The following is a 24,300-nucleotide window of genomic DNA, read 5'->3' as shown; positions in this document are numbered from 1 at the left end:
TTCACCTTCACTCGTATGGCAGGACGAGTGTGTGCTCATCGATCGAAACTCCTGCCTAGAATGCTCCATCCACCGTGCAATTGCATGGAAATTCCTTCGCATCGGAATGTTTGATTTCGTGATCGCTGATTTATTTGCCGTAGGGGGCTACTACCACAACTGTCACGCATGCAAAGTACAGAAACAAACCGGTAAGATTTCTTTTACGGCTGCACCTGTCGATATTCCAGGATTGTGCAGCGAGTGGATTGTGAATAAGTGCACGTGCTTCATGCGATACATTCGGTTCGATCCTGCTGCTGGGAGAGATAGCGTACAAACAATACAGTACCTTTAAGCCACAAGAAAACGGGCTGGAAATGGTTCAAGATATCGTAACAAAGAAAATTAAATTTCCATGTGAATTTATAGCACCGGTTTTGTACCATGGATCTTGGAGATGTTGTCTTTCGGATGCCTTCGTTAATCTTGCCGGCGAAGAACTTTGTATGCTGAACTTGTGCTTTCAGCATCGTTCGGTGAGGTTCTTCGGTGGCAGTTCTTCGATGCTATTGTGAACGGTAAGCTTTAGCTTTTGTTTTGAAAGCAAAAAGTCATTTCGCTGTATTGTTGGATGCATACAGCGGTGTTATGCAGTTTTGTAAGTTTTCGATTGCGATTTAGACTTGGTTTTATTCTTTCAGAGTGCACAAATTGCTTAAGGGGAATAAGATAGATAAAATAATACATTTTTCATACAGCAAATCAACTTAAAGAATGGGTAAAAATAGATGAAAAGAAAGAGGAATAAAACAAAAGCGTAAAAGTACAGCATAATAAGTTTTTATTGACTACAATAAGATTGCAGTGGTTCTTCTGCGGTTCAAATCAAATAAAACCGAAAACTAACTTCTTATTGATAACTCACTCGATTGAATGTGGTCTTATGGTGGTAAGGCAGCATAAATACTCAAGAAGTAAACCTAATCCAATGCTCTGCGGTATGAATGGTTTAGCTATTCATTGCACTCTTCAACATATCGCCCTGCACCCGATGCAAACTAACCTCCGACAGAGGGTTGAGTGTTGCCTTCTTATCCTAACCGTGCGTAAAGTTTATAAATAAATTATTTATTCACTTACTTGGTTTCTCGTTTCGATTTGCTACCGGCGCTAGTGAGCAAGTGTGTGCGGTCAGCAAGGATGCTGCAACCGTGCGGTATCATTGGCCAAGCAGTGCAGACATTGATAGGGACGGACATTCAGCGGCAGCGGGTCCGTACGGGTGGGAAACTTGAAACTCTGTTCTGTTACGTTGGCGTAAGATTATGCATCCCTCGATGCGTTTTATTTATCCCTTCTCCTCGTGTGGCGTTTCGTTGTGGAGGGGCAAAGTTTCCCGACACCATCCAAAGCGCTGTGTAAAGTTGGTTTAGAATCTTCTATCCGGATTATGGTAGCCCAACGATTGACGGTTGCTTATAAAGGAAGGTGGCGAGTGAAAGTTTCAGTTTTATTTGTTTGTTTGGGTGTTAATTTATTAAAAGTGGCAATGATACGTATTGTGTGAGAGTTGTTGTTATTACGCGAAATATAATTCAAAGAATCTGGTCCCATTCTATGACACACATAGTTTAAACAAATGAGGTAGGGGTTTTAGCACAAAGCATAATATATGTCAACAATATAAGCTCAATTAAAATGTTAAAATTTCTCAGTTTTTTGAAAAAAAACTCATCGCAATTCAAATTAAAAACGTCTAAAAGTACAAGCTAAATAATGTATTTTACATACTGCAACATATTTTACAGAATTTTAGTCCAATGAAAAACTAAACTCCTTTGAATACAATTACAGCTTTTTAGTTTATTCTGGAAATGTCGTAATGATGGTAAAGTAGGTGCCAATAGCTCTCAATAACCATCAATCAATAATATAAACGAATAAACGAATCAATAATTCAATAACCAAAAACGTGATTGAAAATGCTAATTTATCTGTCTTCTCTTGCTTACAATTCAGATGATAAATGATTAAACAATACTCCACCACAATCAACGCGCCATACAACCACCGTTCAACACCCTAAGGTGTTTATTGGCGTATCTGTAGAACTGTAAAACGGTACCAAGTACCATCACACCCCGTCCACGCTCGCTAACTGCTTAATTACTTCATTAAATTTTGCTCCTAATTACCCCCAAACAGTTTCGCTTTATATGCAATCAAGCACGTGCAGAGAAGAGTACATGCGCTCAATTCGCAGGCCACACGACGCCTGACACGCGGCATGGTATGGTAGACGGCTGGGTGCAGTGTGTTCCATAATGTCAATCGGATGCTGATGATAGCAAAATATGCTTCGATATGCTCGTGCACTCGTCGTTTTTCATTTGGTTTCAGTGTACCACCGCCCCCGTACGGCGCTGTTCGGTGTTGCTCTTCTTCATTTATATGGAAAAGCTACTTAAGCAAGCTGAAACAAGGAGCAAGGAGAAACACTCCAACCTGTGGAATGTCGAGAAGGAAGGAACGCTGGTTAATGGTTTCTTATTGCAGTGTAAGGGCATTCTCGCATAGAGGGAGCTTCGTAGTGCAGACACTTTCACACGTAAAGCTGTGGCGATGATTGGCAAAGTAATAAAACGTTCCTTAATCGTCAATAACATTCTAACGATTGCTTTAAAGGTCAAGCGTGCTTCTTTTTACATTTCCCAGTTGCATACTTCTCTTTTCTCGATAGTTTAATCCGGGCACTATTGTTGTTAGAACTCACCAGAAAACATTCGCCTAATGTCCACTAATATCGTTCTAATGTTTTTCCATTTCCAGGTGCCAAATGCAGCCCGACAGTCGCAGCAACAACGCCGGGCGGCTGCCCCCGAGGACGACGATCCCATCGTGGACGCGGAGGAGATTGACACCAACTCGAACAACTTCGGTGACCCGGGCGGCTACGGTGGCGGCGGCGGCGGCGGGGGTCGCGATGCCGACAGTTCAATGCCTCGCACGTATCGGCCGCAGGAGCTGAAGAAGTGGCGGCAGGCACCAACGGTCGCCGAAAACTATGGTCGTCCCGGTGAAATGGGTAAGTGTGGTGGATCGTGGAGTTCGGCGGTGGGATCACCGAGTATTAAAGAGATATCTTCTGGCTGGCGGGCGACTGATCCGGCTGATGTCAAGCAGACGCGAGAATAGAAGAGCAATGTGGTGTGACATTGGGGATTCGGCGTATGTGTGTTTGTGATCAGTGCACATGGACGCGCCATGGTTTAAGGACGTTCCGAATGGCCAAGCTTAACTTTTTCCCCAAAACTCCCAGTGGACCGGATCATCAGTAAGAGTTTGGTCATGGGTTTGGTTTCGGGGATTTCGATTTTCCCTGGGTGCTCTCTGTATTGGCCATTCCGTCGGGGATGCATTCTTTATTGGAGTTACTAGTTTTCTTCAATTTGCTCCTAAAGCATGTTCTGGTGAGCGTTGTAGAGAAATAAATTGGTAAATAACATAAAAGAGCTTAGCTGCGCCATTGTTTGTGGATGTCAGTTTTGTGTCCTTCTACTGTTCGCCCATTAGCACCACCCGTGTGTCCGGTAAAGCGTTCAAAGCGCCACACGAAGGTACACCTTTCCCCCAACGTTTGAGAACACATATCCCGGTGTGTGTGTGGTCCACTGGATGAGATTTTTCATCAGTTTGCCGGTCTCGGTGGCAAAGCCACGATGACACGTTTCGCTCGAACAATGTGTCAACCGCAACTGGCGAGAATGCTCTTGCGGTGGTACTCTTTCGTCGATCGGGCGAATATTGGCGTGGCGTGGAAAAAAAGTTTCCCCATTAATTTTGTCTCTTAACGCGCTTCGCTGAGCTTTTGTTTTATTTTTCCGGCTTCTCTATGGGCTACTACTACTGGTCAATGTAAATCTGTGTGTGTGTGTGTGTGTGTGTGTTTGTGTGAAATACTTGCCGGGAAATCACCATTGTTCAACGGTGTCGATGATGAGAGTTTTACTCCATCGCAAAAGCTGCTCAATATATATGTATTATATATGGACCCACAGCAGGCGGCCAATAATGTTGGGGCTAATTTTTCAACGATCCCATTGTGTGGCACTGGTCCACAGTAATGGCACTTGGACGTGTGTTTGTGTGGGTGCAGGAGAAAGGAGGCAAGGAAGAGGAATTACTTGAAGCGTGAAAAATATGCTTGTTCACTTTGGACGTTGTCATACAAGTGTTTGTGGCTGATGCTAAATTGAAAATAAAACTGCTCAATTTATCGTTTTTTGTTGTTGTTGCTTTCAATAAATGCATCAACAAGTATTGGTTGAAATATGAATGGTGTGAAAGTGTTTTCTGTAAGGAAGGGATGTGTAGATTGAAACATTAAATTGAACATTGAATGAACATTGAGCAGTTGAACATTGAACATTGAATTGAAAGACAAGTAAATTCAGTGCACACTAGTGACGGGTAAGGTTGACAAAAATCCTGAGTCGACTCCGATGGGACTCCGATAATTTCTGAATCGACTTCGACTCCTAGGTCCGCCCAGCATTATCCGGAGTCGTTCGGAGTCGTTCAGAGTCGTTCGGAGTAGTCCGGAGTTGTCCGGAGTTGTCCGGAGTTGTCCGGAGTTGTCTGGAGTTGTCCGGAGTTGTCCGAAGTTGTCGGAGACGTTCGGAGTTGTCGGAGTGATTCGGAATCGTCGGAGTTGTCCTTAGTCGGCCGGAGTCGGCCTTCGAAACTAAGGCCTGTATACGAAGTGCACGCGCAAAATGATATACAAAAAACACAATGAAATGAACTGACTGATCACAAGCGCATTGCACCGGACGGGTCCTGTTGACTCCCAACGACTTCGATTCCGTCGACTCCACCCAATTCCGGACGACTCTGGATGACTCCAGACGATTCCGGATGACTCCGGGTTCTTCCGGGCGACTCCGGACGGGGTAAGTGGTTCAGATATTTCCGGAGTGGAATTGGACTAACCATAGCCGGAGTCGGATAGGTGTCGTTGGTGCGCTCCAAAGAGCACATCGCCTTTTTGCACATATTTGCCTTTTTTACCCACAAAACAGTCGTTATTAAGTATGAAGAATTTTAATCATTCCTGAGGGTTGGTTCGTTACACATACTACCTATTAGTACAGTAACTTTATATATTTTACTCCACCATACCGCATCCAAACACAACAAAGGCTGCGTTTGTTTATGAGGGATACTGTTTATTTATTATCTTTCCAGAACAGCTTGCCGGAACCATTTTGCAAGCTTATCTGTTGAATGGCTGCAAAGTCCATGTAACAGGGCTTTTCCCCTTTGCTCTCCCTTCGATTTATAAATCCAGCTAACCGAGAAATCCACTTCAGAGCCGGCCTCATCCCCACACACTCGGTGGCGACCCCGGTGCATTGTGCGTGAAGTGATAAAGTGATCATAATTCCATGAAGGAAGTTATTCTTCGCTTTACCTTCGCCTCCCTGTGCCCTTTGTTTGTATGAGCGTGTGCTTGTGTGTGCTCGTACAGCTCTTACAGGAGTGGTGGAAGGCTTCATCCATCGGAAAATTTGCTCAGATTATGAGGCTCAACGTGCTGAGCCGGAGCATTAAGTCGAGTTTTCCTTTCTGTTGCCTGCTCGTTGGTTGTGTATTATCGTTATGAGAGAGGTAATGAGTGGTTCTTACACACGTGCGCGCTGAAAGTGAGCGAGCCTCCCCCGGTTTGCCTGAGCATGTATTAGTTTAGTGGGAAATTGTCTAAACTCTTGGCTAGTGCAGTACTACCACGGGATCCTTGTGTTATCATGTGGTGTGGTGTGAAGGAGGTGAAATTTTCCATCAAAATTTAGTTTGAGCTTGTTTTTCCTGCGAGCGCAGACCAACTCGGCAACGTCAGCCAGTGCCTTGGGGCAATTTAAATTTGCTCCCCGTGCTAAACCGAACCATGGGAACGGAGAATTGTGTAATGAAACGAGCATGTCTTTCGTTGAGAGACGCTTCTTATAACGTTGTGACATAGCGATCACAAAACGTAACCTTCTTTTTCCGACAGTAATCTGCTCCTAGAGGAGGGTAGGACATAAATGAAGCTAACTTTCTCATGGAGTTCTTCTAAAGTCGCGCGAGACACGAACGAATTTTATATCCTGTTAATGTGTGAGCGTAACCATCCATTCGCACACTACTCACCCTTGTATCGGTATTGGTTTTTTGGGATTTGCCCTGTGTCTGCTGGTTGGTTCCGGGGCGGCAGCACATACACAAAAAAAAAAAATGCGGAGCAGATTGATTAAGAGCATAATTTATCGCTTACCTCCTGCGGGCACGCAACCTTCACGCTTACTCATGCACAGATTCCAGACGGTGTGTAGAGAAGAGAGAGAAGGAGGGCTACATGGCTTCCTGCATATGGTGCTCTTTGCCCTCTGTGTGGTTGCGGGTTGTTGTGGGAAGGGAGAAATTCTGAAGCAACAAATTTAGCCCCCCGACCAGACGGAACCAGTCAGGAGATGCGAGAAGCATTCTTTCTTTGGTGTGCTTTCGTTCATCACGACGAAATGGGTGGTGGGGAAATCGGAAAGGTGGTGTTGCTATTTTTTTTTTTTTGGGGGGAGTATGGTTATTTTGCTAAACCCTTGCTGTGTGCTAAAATCAACATTTACCACAAAACCACCCGGGTCCCGGGTTCTGGTGCGCTTTCCTTCTAGCTCGCTGTATGCATTCTTTACCACCCACTGTGCCGTTTTCCTTTCGTCCGAGAGTGGCACTGCTCAGTGCCAACTACGGGAGGAATTAATCCTCCTGTCCCTTCGCCCTTTGCGTTCTCCTCCCTTCCCTATTTCCCTCGCTGTGGTTACGGTGTTATTCGATCGTACCGAAATGTCATTAATCACTCTTTCACTCTTGTGTGAAGAGAACAAACGAGGAGGAGGTAGTGATGATGGTGGTATCCGTTCTGTTGCTCCCCTTGTCCCTTCTACTTCAGTTCGCTTTTTCTTCAAAACGTCTAAAGATTATGTAGAAAAAGGAACGAACGAAAAAAACGATGTTGAAAAGAAAATTGAACCGGAAAGAAAAAAAGATTTAGGGAGAGAGAGAGAAGGGAAAAGCTTCGGGGCGAACAGGAGCCAAGAGGAGTTCTGTAGAAGTGTGCAGAAAGTGTTGCGTTGCTCTGCATATGCTTCACCACCTTTGTCCTGCACTCGAAAGAGGAAGAAAGATCCAGCCACACTCACACACACACACACACAGCCTTAATTTAAATCAAGTTTAGCTTGAGCGTGTTCTCCTGTTCCCCCTTGCCGTCCTTGCACACGTTCATTTGCTCACTTTTGTTTGATCGTCATTTTTCATGCAACGTTTTTGTCTTGCTTTCTCTGTAGCTTTCTAAATAACAGGTTTTTTCATCCTTTTTTCCTTTCTCCTTACCATCTATTTCCACAGGTAAACCAGTAAAAATTCCAGCGAACCAGCAGGAGCTGATGAAGGAAAAGTTCAAAGAAAATCAATTCAATCTCCTCGCCAGTGACATGATCTGGCTGAATCGATCGCTCGCCGATGTGCGCCATCACGAGTAAGTATTGATGCAGTCTGGAGGGGAAGGGAAGATTGGAAACGATTCGAGTAGAACCTGGGGGGAAATTAAAGGTTTCGCGTGCCATGAGCTTTAATGCTCTGTCGGTGGCGCGCCATTCGTGTTACCGGCTGGCTATTATTTCCTGCGGGTTGATGACATTTACACTTCAAGCGCGAACAATGGACTTCATTCGTTGTTTGGCGTTTTAGTGTTTTTGTTCGAGGAATGTAGCTTTTTGTCACCGGGTGACAGATAACCTTTAGAAGATTTCGTGCATCATTAAATCCCGGTGCATTGATAGGGTTTGATTTTTGTTTTTTTTTCATAAATCTTGAATGATTTATTGGGACGGTCATAAATTCCTGTCTTAGGGTTGCAGACGACTTGATGGTTTAAGTACAATCGAACAATGAAATGTGTAGAGAATGGAAACAATCTTGTCAAAACACATCCGAATCTAATATTGGGGCCTTTCTGTATTCTGACTCAGAATACACATAACTACACTTTTATCTTGCTTATAGAAACATGTATTGCTAAACTCATAGCAGTGTTTGGCTTGTGTTAATGTTGCATTGAATTAAAATATGACAATATTAGCATAATCTACTCAAAAAGACAAATGCTAACTAAAAGACAATGACTAAACTAAACAAAACTAAACTAAATGCAAAAACATACTTTGAACTGTAGCCTTCGTTCAGTCGCGCCTCCACTGTATATGGTGTAGTTCATCTTACCAATATTTGGGAATATCCTGTAAAGATGTTATTTTAATATTTGTAATCATATAATTATTACTGAACAAACGTCATAATGTTTTCTGGCATTTCGATTCAAAATGCTCTTAGAGTGTGAACTATTAGTGTTAGGGAAGTTTTCTTTCATAATTTTCCTTTCACAAATTAAGAAATGCTGCTGCTGTTTGAAAATATGCTTACCGATAATAGATTATCCAGCAGTTCACATTAAATTAACTGCAGTTCCTTCTAAAAGCCTACAGTGTCATTTTGCCCATGATGCTCTAGCTCTGCTGCTGATGCGATACATTTGTCATACTAATCGGGTAGATTGATATCTTCCCCAGATATTGTCATTAATATTGGAGGAGACAGGTGCAAAATAAATAATATCAAACCCCGAATGCAAATAATGGCCGCCCCATAAGTGACAGATGAAGGAAAAATCCAACCCAGCCACTCACCGAGAAACAAGCAGACTTGCTAAAATACACACACACTCACACAGTGTAAATAAATGTCCCGATATCTAATAACCGTCAATCATTTCATCTGTCTTGCTGCTGCTCTTGTTGGTGGGGGATATGTTTCTCACCGAGTACCGGCATCCTTTTAACGCTCTAAAGTGTGTACGTATTCCACATGTCCCTCGGAAAATTGGTCGGTTATGCGGGACCCCCCCCCCCCCGTCGGTCGCCATCCCCGTCCTTGAAGTTCATTTTTGTCTTTCTACTGTGTTTTACCTACGCTGTATTGCAACGGAGGCATATTCCCCGCATGAACGCAGGAATCTCGCCAATCGAGAACAAAAAATCCCATACCGAAACAGAGCCCTCACCTCACTTGTGAAACGCTCTCGGGCGTTTTCCTGGTTGGCACAGGGCTCGTTCCAATTTAGCGTACGGGAAATGGAAATTGCTGGAGTCTTTTCTCATTTCGTTTTTCGTTCCATTTTTTGGTTAGAAGGATGTGCACGCCATCATATAAAGCACTTGTTAGTAGTTTCGTAGCTGTAAATAGACACACGCCCTGGCCCGAAACTTGCCAACCAACCGCACGGAACTTCTAGCACACTTTCGGCGGAGCGCACTGCGTTTGAGCGTTGAGCGGATTTTGCAAACCTGGTTAAAAACCTATCCATTATTCACATCGCTTGAAATTGGAAGAAGGTGCGGTATCTGTGTGTGTGTGTGTGTCGGGGAGATGAGATCCTCGGCAAAGGAGTGCACACGATGGGTAAAATAGATACTTGGCTAAAGGCCCCCGGGACGACAGTTTGATGCGCGCGTGAAGACAGCCGTGCGGAGGTTTCCTGTGTATTGCTCGCCAGGGATGAGAACCTTGTGTGTCGTCCCAGGCACTCCATGGTGAACCTTTGTGCGCGTGTGTGTGTGTCTGTATCGTCGTCTTTGGTGAGTTGACGTGCGATATATTTTGGATCCTGAGGCTAGAATGCTTCGACACTGGAGTCTCTACACACACACACACGAGCTCCATGACATTAATACCTGCCTGTTTGCAAGGCACACGCTCTAAAACACTCCACTTCTCTAACGAGATAAAGGGGAAAAGTCGCCGTAAAGTTGACTTAACGAAGTCAATCTTTTCTGCCTGTGCTTGCGCTTGCCGTCGTACAAATCAGCAGTTTGCGCCATACCCGACGGCTCGGACGGCTCGTGCCGTAGCGCGTGTTCGAAGCGTTGCCTGGTGCATCTCAAACAACAGGTCCCCTAAGCGGTGGATAGTGCTTTATTTTTTGCCCACAATCTACAGCACAGCACGACGGAGCATGTTAAATATTAGTAACTCTACAGCGTGCATCATCGGTGTACGAAACAGTTTCAGCAGAGAAAAATGTATCTATTTCACCATCCCCTGGGAACAATCCTAGAAGGAAATTCTTATCGCAGTAGTGAAGCGATCCCAGTTTTATGTTTTGTCCCTCCACTGGAAATACTTCGTGGAATTTGGCAATTGGGGCGCACCCGTGCTTTCCGACATGCGAAAGAATGCGAAATGCGCGTTTCCATCTCGCTCCGGATGTGTCCGATCGTGACGGCGGCTCGACATGGGGTCACGCCGTACGCGCGTCACCTTCGCTTCTCGGACCTGTGATGCTTTCCAACTGTCACGACTGGCCGTTGTCTGCTTGCGCACGGCAAACCTGAAACCGGCTGAAGAATGTTTCACAACCTTTTGTCGATTTGTTTGCAAAGTGTTAACCCTACCGGGTGTAGTTTTCCGGGCGGGGGGTCCGTTGCAGGATACGCTGGCAGAGGGGGAATGGTGGTGCACATTTCGGCAGTCATCGGATGCCTCGGATGTGCGTTTGTTTCAACCATCTATTCCGGGACTGTCCGGCCTTCCCAGCAAAAAAAAAAAACGAAGGGGTTTGCCTCTAGGGAAAAACCAGGATAGCCACTTTTGTGAAGGTGGCGATAGTGGTGACGCGAGAGTACGGGTGAGGCTTTGGGTTTATTTATCGGTTTTAGTTACCAAACAGACGACGACGACAGAGACACACGTTGATTGTGGATTAGATTCCCACCACTGCCAGGGCTGGTTTGAGGATGGATAGCTTCGTGCTGGTTTTGTGGTTGGCTGGCTTTTAATGAGTGTTTGTTTGGATCAACTTGTAGTTTCGTGACTGTGGTTCAAAAGGGCGCAAAAAGTGCTCGGGAAGGCAAGGTTTTTTTTGTTAGTTTTTGGAGTTTTTAAACCGTAAAAATTGCACAAATACCCTTTTCATTGTAGAAAATGTTTGAAAATGCATCCGTGGATGATTAGTTTTGTCTATCTGAACAACGAAATGAATACAGATAATAAGCTATTAATAATCTAAAAGTTCGTTCAGGTTTCATACCCAATAAAACTATCCCCAAATGTGATACAAAACGATGCCTACAAACATACTTCGCCGATCCTCATTGTCGTCTCTATTACAAATGAATAATTTAATCGGAAAAACGCATCGTAAAGCGCTACCAAACCATCGCACGAATCCCTCCACCAGCCGAACTAAGCACATTTGGTTTCCTTTTTGTTCTTCCCCGTTTCGCTAGCTGCAAAAAGAAACACTACCCGGCGAAGCTGCCAACGACCTCCATCGTGATCGTGTTCCACAACGAAGCCTGGAGCACGCTGCTCCGCACGATATGGAGTGTGATAAATCGGTCGCCCCGGCCACTGCTGAAGGAAATCATCCTCGTCGATGATGCGAGCGAGCGGGAACATTTGGGCCGCCAGCTGGAGGAGTACGTCCGCACGCTGCCGGTACCGACGTTCGTCCTCCGGACCGGCAAACGGTCCGGTCTGATCCGTGCCAGACTGCTCGGTGCCAAACACGTCAAGGTAAGGAGAAGCCAGGAGCAACTGGGCTAGAAACTGTGCCAACAGCATACATTTTAAACAAACTCTCCCGGTCACCCTTTCGTTGGGGTAATGGGGTTTGTAAGTGTGTGTGTGTGTGTGTGTTGTTGCCATGTAGTTACAGTCACCAAAGAATGAGGTTTAACATGCGGAATCAAATTCATTTCCCAACAGGGGCAAGTGATCACATTCCTGGACGCGCACTGCGAATGTACCGAGGGCTGGCTGGAGCCACTGTTGGCGCGCATCGTGCTGGACCGCAAAACGGTCGTCTGTCCCATCATCGACGTGATATCGGACGAAACGTTCGAGTACGTGACGGCATCCGACCAGACGTGGGGAGGCTTTAACTGGAAGCTAAACTTCCGCTGGTGAGTAGCAGTCGCAGTGGTGACACCCGGACGAGGCCCGGTAGCACTGTCTGGCTGGCTGTTGACAAATTCCATTAATGCATGATCCATCCTTCGCGCAGGTACCGTGTGCCGGCGCGGGAAATGCAGCGACGCAATCACGACCGCACGGCACCGCTGCGGACGCCCACGATGGCCGGTGGACTGTTTTCGATCGATCGGGACTACTTCTACGAAATCGGCTCGTACGACGAGGGCATGGACATTTGGGGTGGCGAAAATCTGGAAATGTCATTCCGGGTAAGTGTGGCCCGTTCTGTGTTGTTGTAAGCCGTGGGTAAGGGGACACAACATAGTATGTGTGTGTTGTGCCCTCCCACGGTTGTTTTGTTTTTAGGTGTTACGCGTGAGAAAAAACAGGCGTATTGCGCGAATATTCATCCCGAACGGCACAAAGAGAGAAGCGTTGCGGCACCAGCAGCAGCACCAGCGGCAGCAGAAATAATGTTCCCTAGCAGTAAACCTGACCTGCGAAACCAGGGGACACAAGTCGTACCGAGCATTAATTGAATTGATTTACTCCTTCCTCCCCCCCCCCCCCTACCCTCACTCCTACCCCATCAGATATGGCAATGTGGTGGCATCCTCGAGATTTCGCCCTGCTCGCACGTCGGCCACGTGTTCCGAGATAAGTCACCGTACACGTTCCCGGGCGGTGTGGCGAACATCGTGCTGAAAAATGCGGCCCGCGTCGCCGAGGTGTGGCTGGACGAGTGGAAAGAGTTTTACTATCAAATGAGTCCAGGTTTGAACACGTTTCGTTTGTGCTAATCTTTGTTTTTTGATAAATCCCCCCCCCCCCCCAAAAAAAACTTCTCAAGCTAAAAATCGTCTGTCGATCCTTCATCATTTTCTTTTTCATCCCACTGTTTGAAAGGGTTTCATATGAGTATATCATGAAAAATCTCCTCTCTAATCGCTCCACCCCAATAGATGCCGTCAAAGACCAATTCTTTCTCTGGCTTCTTTGCATACTGATATATATACAACAATGTTTGAAACATTTTTGTCGACTTTATGTTGACTTTATATCTACTTGCGAGGCACTTAAAGCTTTAGCCTCGTTTGCAAACGACTAATCCAATTAAATCCGATTAGAATTAAATCCGATTAAATCCGAGTACGAATTGAAACGATGATCTGATCTGCTTAGAAACTTATTACAACTTTAGATATTTAATGCTTGGAGAAATAGCACTGATCTACGACGTATTGAATAACACTTTTAAGTGCGTGTGTGTGTGCTGCTTAAAGTTAAACCAATAACTTTTCACGCCTACACGTAGCTCAGAGCTTGTCTGGCATGTGTTGATTAACCTACTTCACAAACAAAAACAAAACTAAGTAGATGTTTTAACAAACGGTAAAACCTAACTTCCGCTGTGTGTCCTTTATTATAGCTTTGCAGGAAATGGTAGTACACGACTGGCTCTTGCTGCTGATAATTCTGGTTCCTCTGCTCGGCCCGTGAAACGCTAGTTTACCTATTTAAACAAATAATATATTCTATCATTTTAGGCCTCCAACCGTAGACTAACCTATTAACCAATTGATGTATTTCTCTTCTTTTTCTTCTTCTCTACTCCCTCCGTAAAAAATTGATACCGTGTGTGTGTGTTTTTTTTTGTTGTTGTTGTATTGCTTCACCTTTTAACCTTCTCCATTCGCGCCCGCGTGTGTGTGTGCTCACTGCCTCCACCTACACGGTGCATAATTATTGAAACCCGCAAAAACCGCTCTCCCTTACTGCCCTCCCTAACTGGTAAATAACATTAAAATTGGAAAATATATTTAAAAACAACTTGCCCCAACAAAAACACACTAACAAAACTGAACTCACGCTGAAAAAACAACGGTGGCATTTATGATGATACCTGTGCGCGCGCGCTTTGGGCAAATTGCATCAAACTCGACTCGGCCGCGACACACACCGGCGGTATCCGACGGAACCAATCAATTGCATGCGGATGGGAAATATTGTGCACACCGCAAATTTATAATCTAACAACAACAAATCGTCCACCGGGTCCGTCCCCGGTTTATGCTGTGTGTTGTCCCGCCTGGCTTTGATGCGTGGGGGGGCGTTTTCCATCATCATTCCCATGCTGCTTCTGCTCCCGTGGATCCCGTGGATGGTGAATGCCACAAAACACAACGAACGAACGAACGAACGTATCCCGCCGTCGTGTCTGGTGGGCTCATCATCGGAATACATTATTCGCAACACACACACACACACGTGCTTGCGGTGTGGTGCCTGTTTACTTTCCCTCCCCCGTTTGCGTGCGTGCATTAGGTCTGGATGTGCGGTGGTACGCTCGAGATTGCGCCCTGTTCCCGCGTGGGCCACGTTTTCCGGAAGTCGACGCCGTACTCGTTCCCGGGCGGCACCTCGCAGATAGTTAACAAAAACAATGCACGGCTCGCCGAAGTGTGGCTCGATGGTTGGAGTGAATTTTACTACAACATTAACCCAGGTTCTATTTTTCGCCTTTTTCCGATACGAATTTTTGATCTCCTATTTTTTTTTATTTCTCTCTTTCTCTGTTGCACTGTGCTCGTTTGTGAGCTTTACGTTCACCATCTACTTCTTTTTTGTTATATTTTTTTTACTCCACATACACGTCGGTGCGCACCGTTTTGCACACATGTTTGTCACAGCATAAAAACGATGAGTGATGTTGAATGCTTCGCACCATGGGTTTTGTTTTGCACGATTGTAGCAACAGTTATGTGTGTGTGTATGTGTATGTTTTGTTTCGACTTGGGTTGTACTATGTCTGTTTGCATGCCTTTTGCTGTGTTGGTTCATTGAATTTATGATACCTTTGTATGTTTGTTGTGTTTGAATGTTATTTTGTTTAAGTGTAGATGTGTTGAATACTGTTTAACCAATTATTCTAATCGTTACTAGCAATAAGTGTACTCATTATATAAAACTTGTTAAACATCTTAATAGAAATGGATTATGTTTACAAATCTCAGATTATACACAATATTTGTAAATGCTTTTTTATAGTAAATTGTGAAATGAATATTATAAATAGGACAATTCACTCTATTTCACGAGGAATAGTGCAAAATATCCCTGTAATGTGTGTAAAATGTTTTCTGGGGGGTAATTTATTGAAGAGCTTTTTGCACTACAAATAGAATAATCTTATATTCTGTCTGTTGATATCTTCAGTTCTTGTACATTTGATCTCAGGTTGGTTTTGTTCACATTTGCTAACGAAACTATAAGACTGTTTTGTATGCTATACTCTTCTTTGGCACAACAACCGCTGTCGGTCAAGGCCTGCCTGTACCCACTAGCGATGTGAGCTTGGCTTTCTTTGACTTATTGTTACCATAGCAAGATAGTCAGTCCTACGTATGGGGGCACGGTCTATTCGGGACTTGAACCCATGACGGGCATGTTGTTACGTCATACGAGTTGACGACTGTACCACCAGACCGGCCCAAAACTAACGCTTATGCCATAATTAAGCTTTTTATTATGCTTCGTATGTTTTATACAAAGTTTTGGGAAAAATGCTCCAAATTTGGATCAGCTTCAACACCGACCACCACAAACCTTGGCTTTCGTACGGTAAACTTGCTGCGAGATAAAATGTTTCGCTCGGCATTTGACACGCTTAGTCCAGCGAACCTAACGAACCCGGTGCATGGCCCCCGTGTAAAGCATTCGGAGGTGGAATGTTTAACCTCTGCCACGCTTCCCGTAACCCGTCCAATGGACATAAAGCGTCCAAAGTTCATGGTCCGTGTGTAGCGGAGCAAGTAGCACTTTGCCGCTTTGTGTGCTCTGTTTCGTTTGGCTGGCAAACTCCACCGCCAGTACAATTCCACCGGTGCATCGGGCTGGCACTAATTGACTTTCGCACTCGAGGAAGCAGCCGCCGTGTAGCACGGTTTGGGTATGTAAAAAGCGAGAATGCGCAAATACAATGGCGACAGCCGTGAAGGAGTGCTTGCGCGTGTGTGTGTGTGTTTGTAGAGATTGTTAGAAAGGAAAGCTAAAGAGTGTTTCCTTGTGTATATATTTAAAGAACCAATAGCAAACTGTACAAACGGCTTTTGTTCTGTGTGTATGTGCATTTTTTGTTTTTTTTTTACCTTTGGAAAAAAGGGAAGCAAGGCCTCTCATGCTGGCATTATTTTCCTATGGGTTGATCGACGAACACCGTCGCTGCATTTCAGCTCGAGAAAGTACGGTGAAAATGGTAAAATAAAAAAAAATGTATAAAAAGAACTTTACAAAATCACGAAACACGACAAGTCCCAACGGGCAGAAATCGGAGACTGCCAATAGCTTAGAGCGAAAAAATGGCAACTAAAACAAAAAAATACGTACACTCACACACACACAAACACACGCATCAATCGTTTCTTTTTTCACCTAGCGTGCTGCCATTTTCCCTGGAGTGTGTGTGTGTGACGTTTGTTAGCGCAAAAGGGAGCGAAAAAATAGGGCAACAAAAAAAGCGAAACACTTTATCCCAGCGATGGAAATCTCGTTAAAAAATGTGTCGCCATTCGATGACAAAATGTCACCAAACGGAAACAGTAAAAGGGCATGTGCCACGCCGCATATCGCAAAATCGGAACCAGCACGTCGAGCTGCTGCTGCTGCTGCTGTGTTTGAGTTCCTGCATCCACATCCACGATCAAATATCTTTTTGTGAATACATTCGTACGAGTAAGGGAACCAACAAAAAAAATGGGCGCTTCAGCTTTCAATCGCAAAGGCCGGACATCGGCGGGAAACTCCGACACCGCTGCTCTCTGGCGTAAAGAAGGTGATCGTGGAAACAGTCGGGTAGGGTTGCCGATTTTTGTCACTTTACAAAAAAAAGAAACAGGGAAATCGTTCACGTCAACAGATGTCAACGCGGATAGACAGACAGAAATATTATCGTTAACTGATGAATTTTACCATACGCTCCTTGCCTGGCTGGGGCAGATTAATGTGTCAATGAGATTGTCTGGCGCGCGCGTCAAATCATTATGTAGCATCGGAGAGAGTGCAGGTATTGTGCCCTCAAGAGGAAGATATTGTGCCCTGCAGCGAGTGTATCGATTTGGTTTTAGTGCTTTCAAATTTAAAAATAAATAAAATCCTTACATTAGCCTTCAGCTGAATGGAGGCGCCTGGTGGCTTGTAAATGGAGCAGCCTGGTTTTTCACGATCCTTTTGGGATGGAGCCGCCTGGTGTTTCATGATTTTGTGGAAAACTATTTACAAAGCGGAGATAGCATTTGGTTGCGGCTCAGTGACACAGTTTTCTTTTGTATTGCCATAGCAAATGTATGTGTGCTGTATAATTAATGTGTTGTCCCTTTTCATCCTCGCAGCAATAAATCTTGCATGGAAAGATACAAATGAAAATGGCATTAAAAGTGTGTGTGTGTGTGTGTGTGTGTGTGTGTGTGTGTGTGTGTGTGTGTGTGTGTGTGTGTGTGTGTGTGTGTGTGTGTGTGTGTGTGTGTGTGTGTGTGTGTGTGTGTGTGTGTGTGTGTGTGTGTGTGTGTGTGTGTGTGTGTGTGTGTGTGTGTGTGTGTGTGTGTGTGTGTGTGTGTGTGTGTGTGTGTGTGTGTGTGTGTGTGTGTGTGTGTGAGTGTGTGTGTGTGTGTGTGTGTGTGAGTGTGTGTGTGTGTGTGTGTGTGTGTGTGTGTGTGTCTGAAAGACTGATAAAGCAACATTTCTAGCCTTTTGTTCGTGTTTGCCTCATCGCTTTCAAGCACTGTATCTAATGGGCGTAAATTAATTCTCCTTAATCTGTTTTCTACACACAAATACACTCACCGATTGGGGCGAGGTTTTTACCTGAAGACGAAGACCAAAGCCTACGACCGAAGCCAGAGACAACGGGTGTGTAAAATCCCCTTACCGCTCTCACTCCCATCGCCCATCTGACATCGTTAAGAGGCACCACTTCGAGCATTAACCCTCCTCATCGTACTGTGGGGCCTTTTATCGGGTTATACGGTGGGTTCGATTTTTGTCTAGGCTCGGTACGTTTCTTGGAAGCTCTTTTTTCCGGTCCCTCGCTATCGGTGGTTTCGAAAATCGGTTCGAGATCTGTTCACCACCACCACCACCACCACCAACGCTCGTGGCTACGGGCTACGGGTTTCTCAAGAGTAATTGGATTTTCAAGCCAAATTGTATTTGATTGAGAGGTATCTTCTCGGTCGGCCCGGACGCCAGCATACCCCGCTCCGCTGCAGGTGTTGGGCTGCAAAATTTGAATAATTTATTTACTTTCCATTTTGCCCGCCGTTTCGTTTGCGCTGTTTGTGCGAATGTGCGAACGCCCGTTGCCGCCGTTTATCGAAGCCACAAAAGCACTGCATTAGCGTTTTGTTTGTTTGTTTGTTTGTTGCAGTGTATGTCTGTGTGTGTGCAACTGTGGAGACGGAAGGGGCGATGGTTTTTTTGTAGTCTCAAGTTTGTATGTGTTTTCAAAATAACAACATGATCATTACCCCTTTTAACGATGATTTGGGTACTCGTGAGATTTTAAAAATGCGTTACCGATAATCTTACAGGTTTTATTTAATGATCCCTTAGGAAAAGCAACACGTGTTGTTGTCACAGAAGATGTATCATTTATTCAAACGAGTTTTTGTTTAATCTGTTTTTATTTTTCTCGTTAAAGCATAGCGATAGTTTGTAAAAAAATGTAAACAAGATAACCATTAAGCTTCACATCGTGCATCGTTATGTTTATTCTGTTTCGCAAAAAAGCTTTGCTATGATGTGCTTCTTTGTGTTGTTTTTATTGCAATTTATGTTCATATTTGTTGTATATATTTTTATATTCCCTCTCCCTTATTCCCTCATTTCTCTTCCTTATAATGCTTTTTAAAACCAACTGTATATTTTTTAAATTTTCATCTCATTCTTCCTTTTTTTGACATCGTTTCCCTGTTTATTCCCTCATGTTCTAACATTCATGATTTTACTATACCAATACCATCATTACTGTAAAATGTAGCACCCATCCATTAATAGTTTTCTGTACCATATTTTGCTCTTTTTCCCTAAGCTTGAGATTTTCCCAATATGTTTGTTGGTCAGCGGTAAACTGTTGTTATTTACTTTTCTTTTATCTTTGTAATTCCTTCATTTGTGAGTTCTATTTAGCTTCCAAAAAAGATATAAATAAGAATGGTCCAGTTATACAAAGGCAAGAATATAATTTGTTCCTTAATTTTAATTGATTTTAAATATAATGGTTACAGCAAACACTATCAAGTATTTTGTACCGTATACAGATCATGCTGATATAATTTTCCATTAAAAGAAGTTCGAAGACATGTCAACTGGATTTTGTCTTAAACGTTTTAATCAAGAACTCATTTTTGGCTTCAAACATGTATATATTGCACTTTTTATAATGCATAATTAATTATTAAATCTTTCTAAAATCAAAACACTTTTTGGATCATAGCACTTATACAAATAATAGCAGCACTTTTGTCTATTGGATGTTTTCAACTGTAATATTAGTATGGGTATAGTTTTTTAAAGTTTTAAATTAAGTATGAGTTCAAAAAGAACTTTAAATATAAAAAGTGGTTTCGAATTACAAAGATAAAGAGAGAATTAATAACAGTAGTTTACCATGATAAAGCAACATATTTGCAATTAAAATACTCTTTATAGCAAAATAGGACGTTAAAACTAGATCTTGTGCTAACATAAACTATTTTTTTCTGCCTCGCCCGTTTTGCTGCTCCGCCATGTGTGGATGCCATATATCACCAGGTGCCCGGAAAGCATCCGCAGGTGATGTCAGTGAGCGACGGGCGCTTCGAGAGCGTCTGAAGTGCAAGAGCTTCCGATGGTATCTGGAAAACATCTACCCCGAAAGTCAGATGCCACTGGATTATTACTTCCTCGGCGAGGTAAGTACTGTCCTTGACTCTCGGAGTTGGAGGTGTCCTGAAACTATTCACCTAATTTTCATTTTCAATTGCATTGCTCCGCAGATTCGCAACGTGAAAACGCACAACTGTCTCGACACGATGGGCCGCAAGTCGAACGAAAAGATTGGCAGCAGCTACTGTCACGGGCTGGGCGGCAACCAGGTGTTTGCGTACACGAAGCGCCACCAGATCATGTCGGACGACAACTGTCTCGATGCGTCGAACGCGCTCGGACCGGTCAATCTGGTCCGGTGCCACGGGATGGGCGGCAATCAGGAGTGGATCTACGATGATGAGGTAGAACGCCGGGGCGCAACACAGTTTTATACCACCTCTCGTTCAGTGTTTCAAACCAAGCTCACATCTCCCGTTTCTTGCGCTTGTAGGAAAAAACGATCAAGCACGTGAACAGTGGCAACTGTTTGACGCGCGCATCGGAGGACGACCCATCGACACCGCTGCTGCGGCCGTGCAACTACTCCGAAGGCCAGCAGTGGCTGATGCAGTCCAAGTTCAAGTGGCAAGCGCACCACGGCGACAACCGTATCGGTGAGGACAGATAAGACGCACTGTACCGTGTTCGATCCGGTGTCGTACAGCGCCCGTCCGGCCAGCGGCAAACCGGCACCATCGAACGCTACGGAAGCAACATCGGTAGCAGTGGCAGTAGCGATAGCAGCAGTAGTAGCAGCAGCAGCAGCAGCCGAAGCCGTAACAGCAGCAGTAACCACAACTATCAAGCAACTATCAAGCGTGCACACACGGGTGGTGTCGGTATGATGCCGACAAACCGTTGAATGCATCGATCAATCCACTGTGCAGCAGTGTAGGTGATGTAACATTTGTACGGGAAGTAATACGACGAACTCTCGAACTCGTCCTGCCATTTGTATTCCCCCTGGTGTTCCTGGTGCCGTGACACGGGTAACTAGTGTGAAGCGCGGAGAGAGGGAATGTATCATTATGACAGGACGCTAGACTCCCTCTCCCCGCTTCTATCCCTGCCAATCTGTCTGTCTGTCAGCGGGCGCTATCAAGAATTCCATTTTTGTAGTATAATTTTTATTCGCACCTGCACCGGTTGCGTTCAGTCTGACGGTGTACGTTAAGCACATAGGTTTTAATGGTCCAATTGTTATTGTTTGTCGCACACTTGTAATTGTTCGTTTAACGTTGTTTCTTCCATTGGATCTTTCAGTTCGGAGCAGCATTAAGCTTAGATTTCTTTGAAGCTGCTGTAACTATCTGACTGTCGTTTCGGGAATTTTGTTTTCTTCTATAAAGACCAACAAACTCCAGCCACTGATTCAACTCCCGGAAGTCGAAGAAAATTAACACACACACACACACACAAACAAAAAATACATATCAGTTTGTAGTGAAGCACACACCAGCGCACTCTAAATCCTTTTTTTGTTTGCAATGCTTAGGCTAATTGTTTTATCAGTTACCTTGTTTTATGTTTTATTCCATGTGTTATTAAGGAAGGGTGCGATGGATAGACCCTCCCGGGAAGAAGAGAAAACAAAAACTTTAACAAACAAAAACAAAAAACCGCAATGTTGGACCATTTGCATTTATAGAAAGCACGCGCATAGAGAGAGTGAATGTTTCGGATGATGGGGGAAGAAGAAAAGTGGCAACATGCACGGAATTGATGTCGAACTAAGCGGACGAATAATCGCTTCATACCGGTCGACCACATGCAGCGTAAGTGCATGATGCTGAGCCCCGAGGAACAACCACATCCGTCTTGTACATACAATATATCAACCAGAAAGGGAAGCAAATAGGGTAGACACACACACATACACACACCACAGAGTAAATGGGTGCAGATGCAGGATAAAGGATAAACAAAACCGATCACCACCTATCAGTGGGAAATGATATCATTTATTTGTAGTAGATGGCGCGATCCCTTTAAAATAATCATGTAACACGAGAGTGTGCAAGAATGTGAAATGTTTCTTGTGGTATTGGAGTAGTAATCGAAATGATAGGATGAGTAAAATGGAGAAACGTGATCAAGCACCGCACAGGAGAGAGAGAGAGATAGTGAATAAGTAAACCTGCAAATGTGAATGTAAAACACACACACAACTAAAAACAAGAGCGCGGACGAAGAAGAAGGAGCTGAAGGCGAAAAAAACGGTTAAGAAATGTCATGAATGGCAAATGATATATACATATAGATATAATAATTTGTAAAAAACAGAGATATTAGAAGAGACTTCTCAAGAGAATTTTTTGCGGCGAAAGCGGAGAGAAAAGAAGACGAAAGTGTGCGAAACGCAACTATCATTGAACATGAGGCATGGCACTGTCTAGTGGCGCACAATCGAGCACTACCGTACACAGATATCGTTTGTACGGGGCGTGCGTATGTAAGAAAACAAAGGCAACAAAACAAGGAACAAACAAACAAACAAAAAGAAACAAATGTCCCGCTACAGAGTGACAAAAAACAAACCAATATCCCCGGGCTGGCGAAGCAAAACAATCGACACACCGCTACCGTTTAAAGGGGGGATGTGTGTGACCGTGTTGGCACACAGAAACACAGTTTTAATTAGTTCTTCCATTCGTTTTATGCTTTAACACTTTAATTCCACCTTAGTATCAGCAACAATCAGATGTTCTTCGCACGACGACTGAGCTTGCACGCTCTTGCGGCGCTCATCGCAGCGACGTTTGAAAGGAAATACTGCAGTCGATTGCGATATTAAACTGTTTCGTAGAATGATTTAAACCCCGATAATTGTAACGCCCTTTTTCGGTGGATGCTCAAGAAGGGGACCTATTTTAAAACAATTCTATAAGACCAATAAGTTAACAACGCGGAGCGTAATACTCTGTTTTAAGTCGTCCAAAAATGTGCTTGAAAAGAGAGAGAGAGAGAGAGAGAGAGAGAGGTTATCATTTTTATTGGAAAAGCGCGGTCCACTCGCTCACTCGCTTTTTATATGGTTTGTGCTTGTTTTTGTTAGGGTTAGCATTTTATTGGACAAACAAAAACAATCCTCATTATGTGGAAAGTTTTTCTTTCCAAGCGAAACAGAAAGTTCGATAAAATAACAGCATAAGGTTTGTTTTGCTGCTTTCCTGTACTAATCCCTAAGTCGGATTGCTTTTATCTTATCCTATATATCTTTAATCTTCAGGGTGATGGTGTGCAATTTATTAAGTTTTAGAAAAACATTTGTTTTACGAACACAATTTCAACGTTTTTTTTACTATTATTATTATAATATACTTTAAACTTTATACCAACTAAGTGGAGAACAAGCTGTGTTTATACAGTGGCAGGCATTATCAGTCTGTTGATCCTATTAATTGTATGTTTTTTCTTCTTCTTCTTCTTTGTCTGTTTTTATAACAATTAAACAAAATGTGTAGAAAACGAATGTGCATTAGTCGGTCTTTGCAAAAGAAGAAGTCCTTTTTCCTTCCCCATCGGTACGCTCCTTCTCCTCTGTGTGTTTTTTAAATCAGTGGTTTTTTTTTATTGCTCAACCACACTACAGTACAGCTGCTTAACGCTTCAGTATTAAATGTATAACGTCTGAAACAATTAGAAATACATTTTAGCCTTCGTTCAGGATATTTGCAGTATGCCAATTGTGTAAAAACCAATCAGTAGTACAGTTCAGATACATTCCTTACTAAGGTGTTTTACGCTTTACCATAAATCCAATAAGAAATGTGCGCCAGATCCCAGATCAGATTTCTGTCCACCTATTGGATGTTCTTATATTTAGCGAGAGCTTTGATTTTTCTTATTTCATTTTTTTCGCTACAGCAGTTCTGAGGTACGTGCTTTTTACAACAAAATAATATATTCACAATAACAACAGCAAACAAGCAGAAACTACATAAAAAAAAACAAACAAACAAAATATGCCGTCTTTCTTTTTACAGGGTTTTCAATGATATTATTGACGTGTTCAGCGAGTTGTTGATTCGTTCGGGCATATAATTGACACTTTCAGCGAGATATTGAATTGTTCGGAAGCAGGCGTTGACAAGTTCGGCGATACTATAGAGCTGTCACTTTCGTACCCCTTGGACTGCAGCTTGGATCATTCTCATCAGAAGGTAAACAAACGGTTTTCGTAAAAATATGTTTGTTTTAACTAATTCATGAATTAAACAGCTTGGGGAATGATTATTAGCTACTTTTAGGGCTTTTATGAATGAAAAATTGAACCCTGCGGCACAGTGTGTAAACAAAACAAATGACAACACTACAGAATTGCTGAACTTGTCAACGCCTGCTTAC

At 43.7% G+C, this 24,300-nt stretch overlaps 1 protein-coding gene across 3 annotated transcripts in view; it reads left to right on the top strand.

The window, feature by feature from the left end:
• The window catches only part of LOC120905065 (polypeptide N-acetylgalactosaminyltransferase 5), a 76,063-nt gene extending 52,606 nt beyond the window's left edge, over nt 1-23,457 (top strand). Inside the window, exons 3-11 of one of the 3 annotated variants that reach the window (XM_040315733.1) lie at nt 2,812-3,067; nt 7,429-7,558; nt 11,364-11,652; nt 11,845-12,041; nt 12,143-12,320; nt 14,377-14,557; nt 19,858-19,997; nt 20,082-20,315; nt 20,405-23,457. In XM_040315733.1, the coding sequence (XP_040171667.1) occupies nt 2,812-3,067; nt 7,429-7,558; nt 11,364-11,652; nt 11,845-12,041; nt 12,143-12,320; nt 14,377-14,557; nt 19,858-19,997; nt 20,082-20,315; nt 20,405-20,581 (1,782 nt within the window). In that variant the 3' untranslated portion in view covers nt 20,582-23,457. Of the gene's footprint in view, nt 1-2,811; nt 3,068-7,428; nt 7,559-11,363; nt 11,653-11,844; nt 12,042-12,142; nt 12,321-12,644; nt 12,826-14,376; nt 14,558-19,857; nt 19,998-20,081; nt 20,316-20,404 lie in introns of all 3 variants that reach the window. The other 2 variants (XM_040315732.1, XM_040315731.1) reach the window with 2 other exon arrangements.
• Nucleotides 23,458-24,300: the final 843 nt, after the last annotated feature.

Source organism: Anopheles arabiensis, chromosome 3, assembly GCF_016920715.1.
Source record: "Anopheles arabiensis isolate DONGOLA chromosome 3, AaraD3, whole genome shotgun sequence".
In the NCBI taxonomy this organism is placed as follows: domain Eukaryota; kingdom Metazoa; phylum Arthropoda; class Insecta; order Diptera; family Culicidae; genus Anopheles; species Anopheles arabiensis.
Note: the sequence above shows the minus strand (reverse complement) of the source record. Positions and strands in the feature narration are given on the sequence as shown.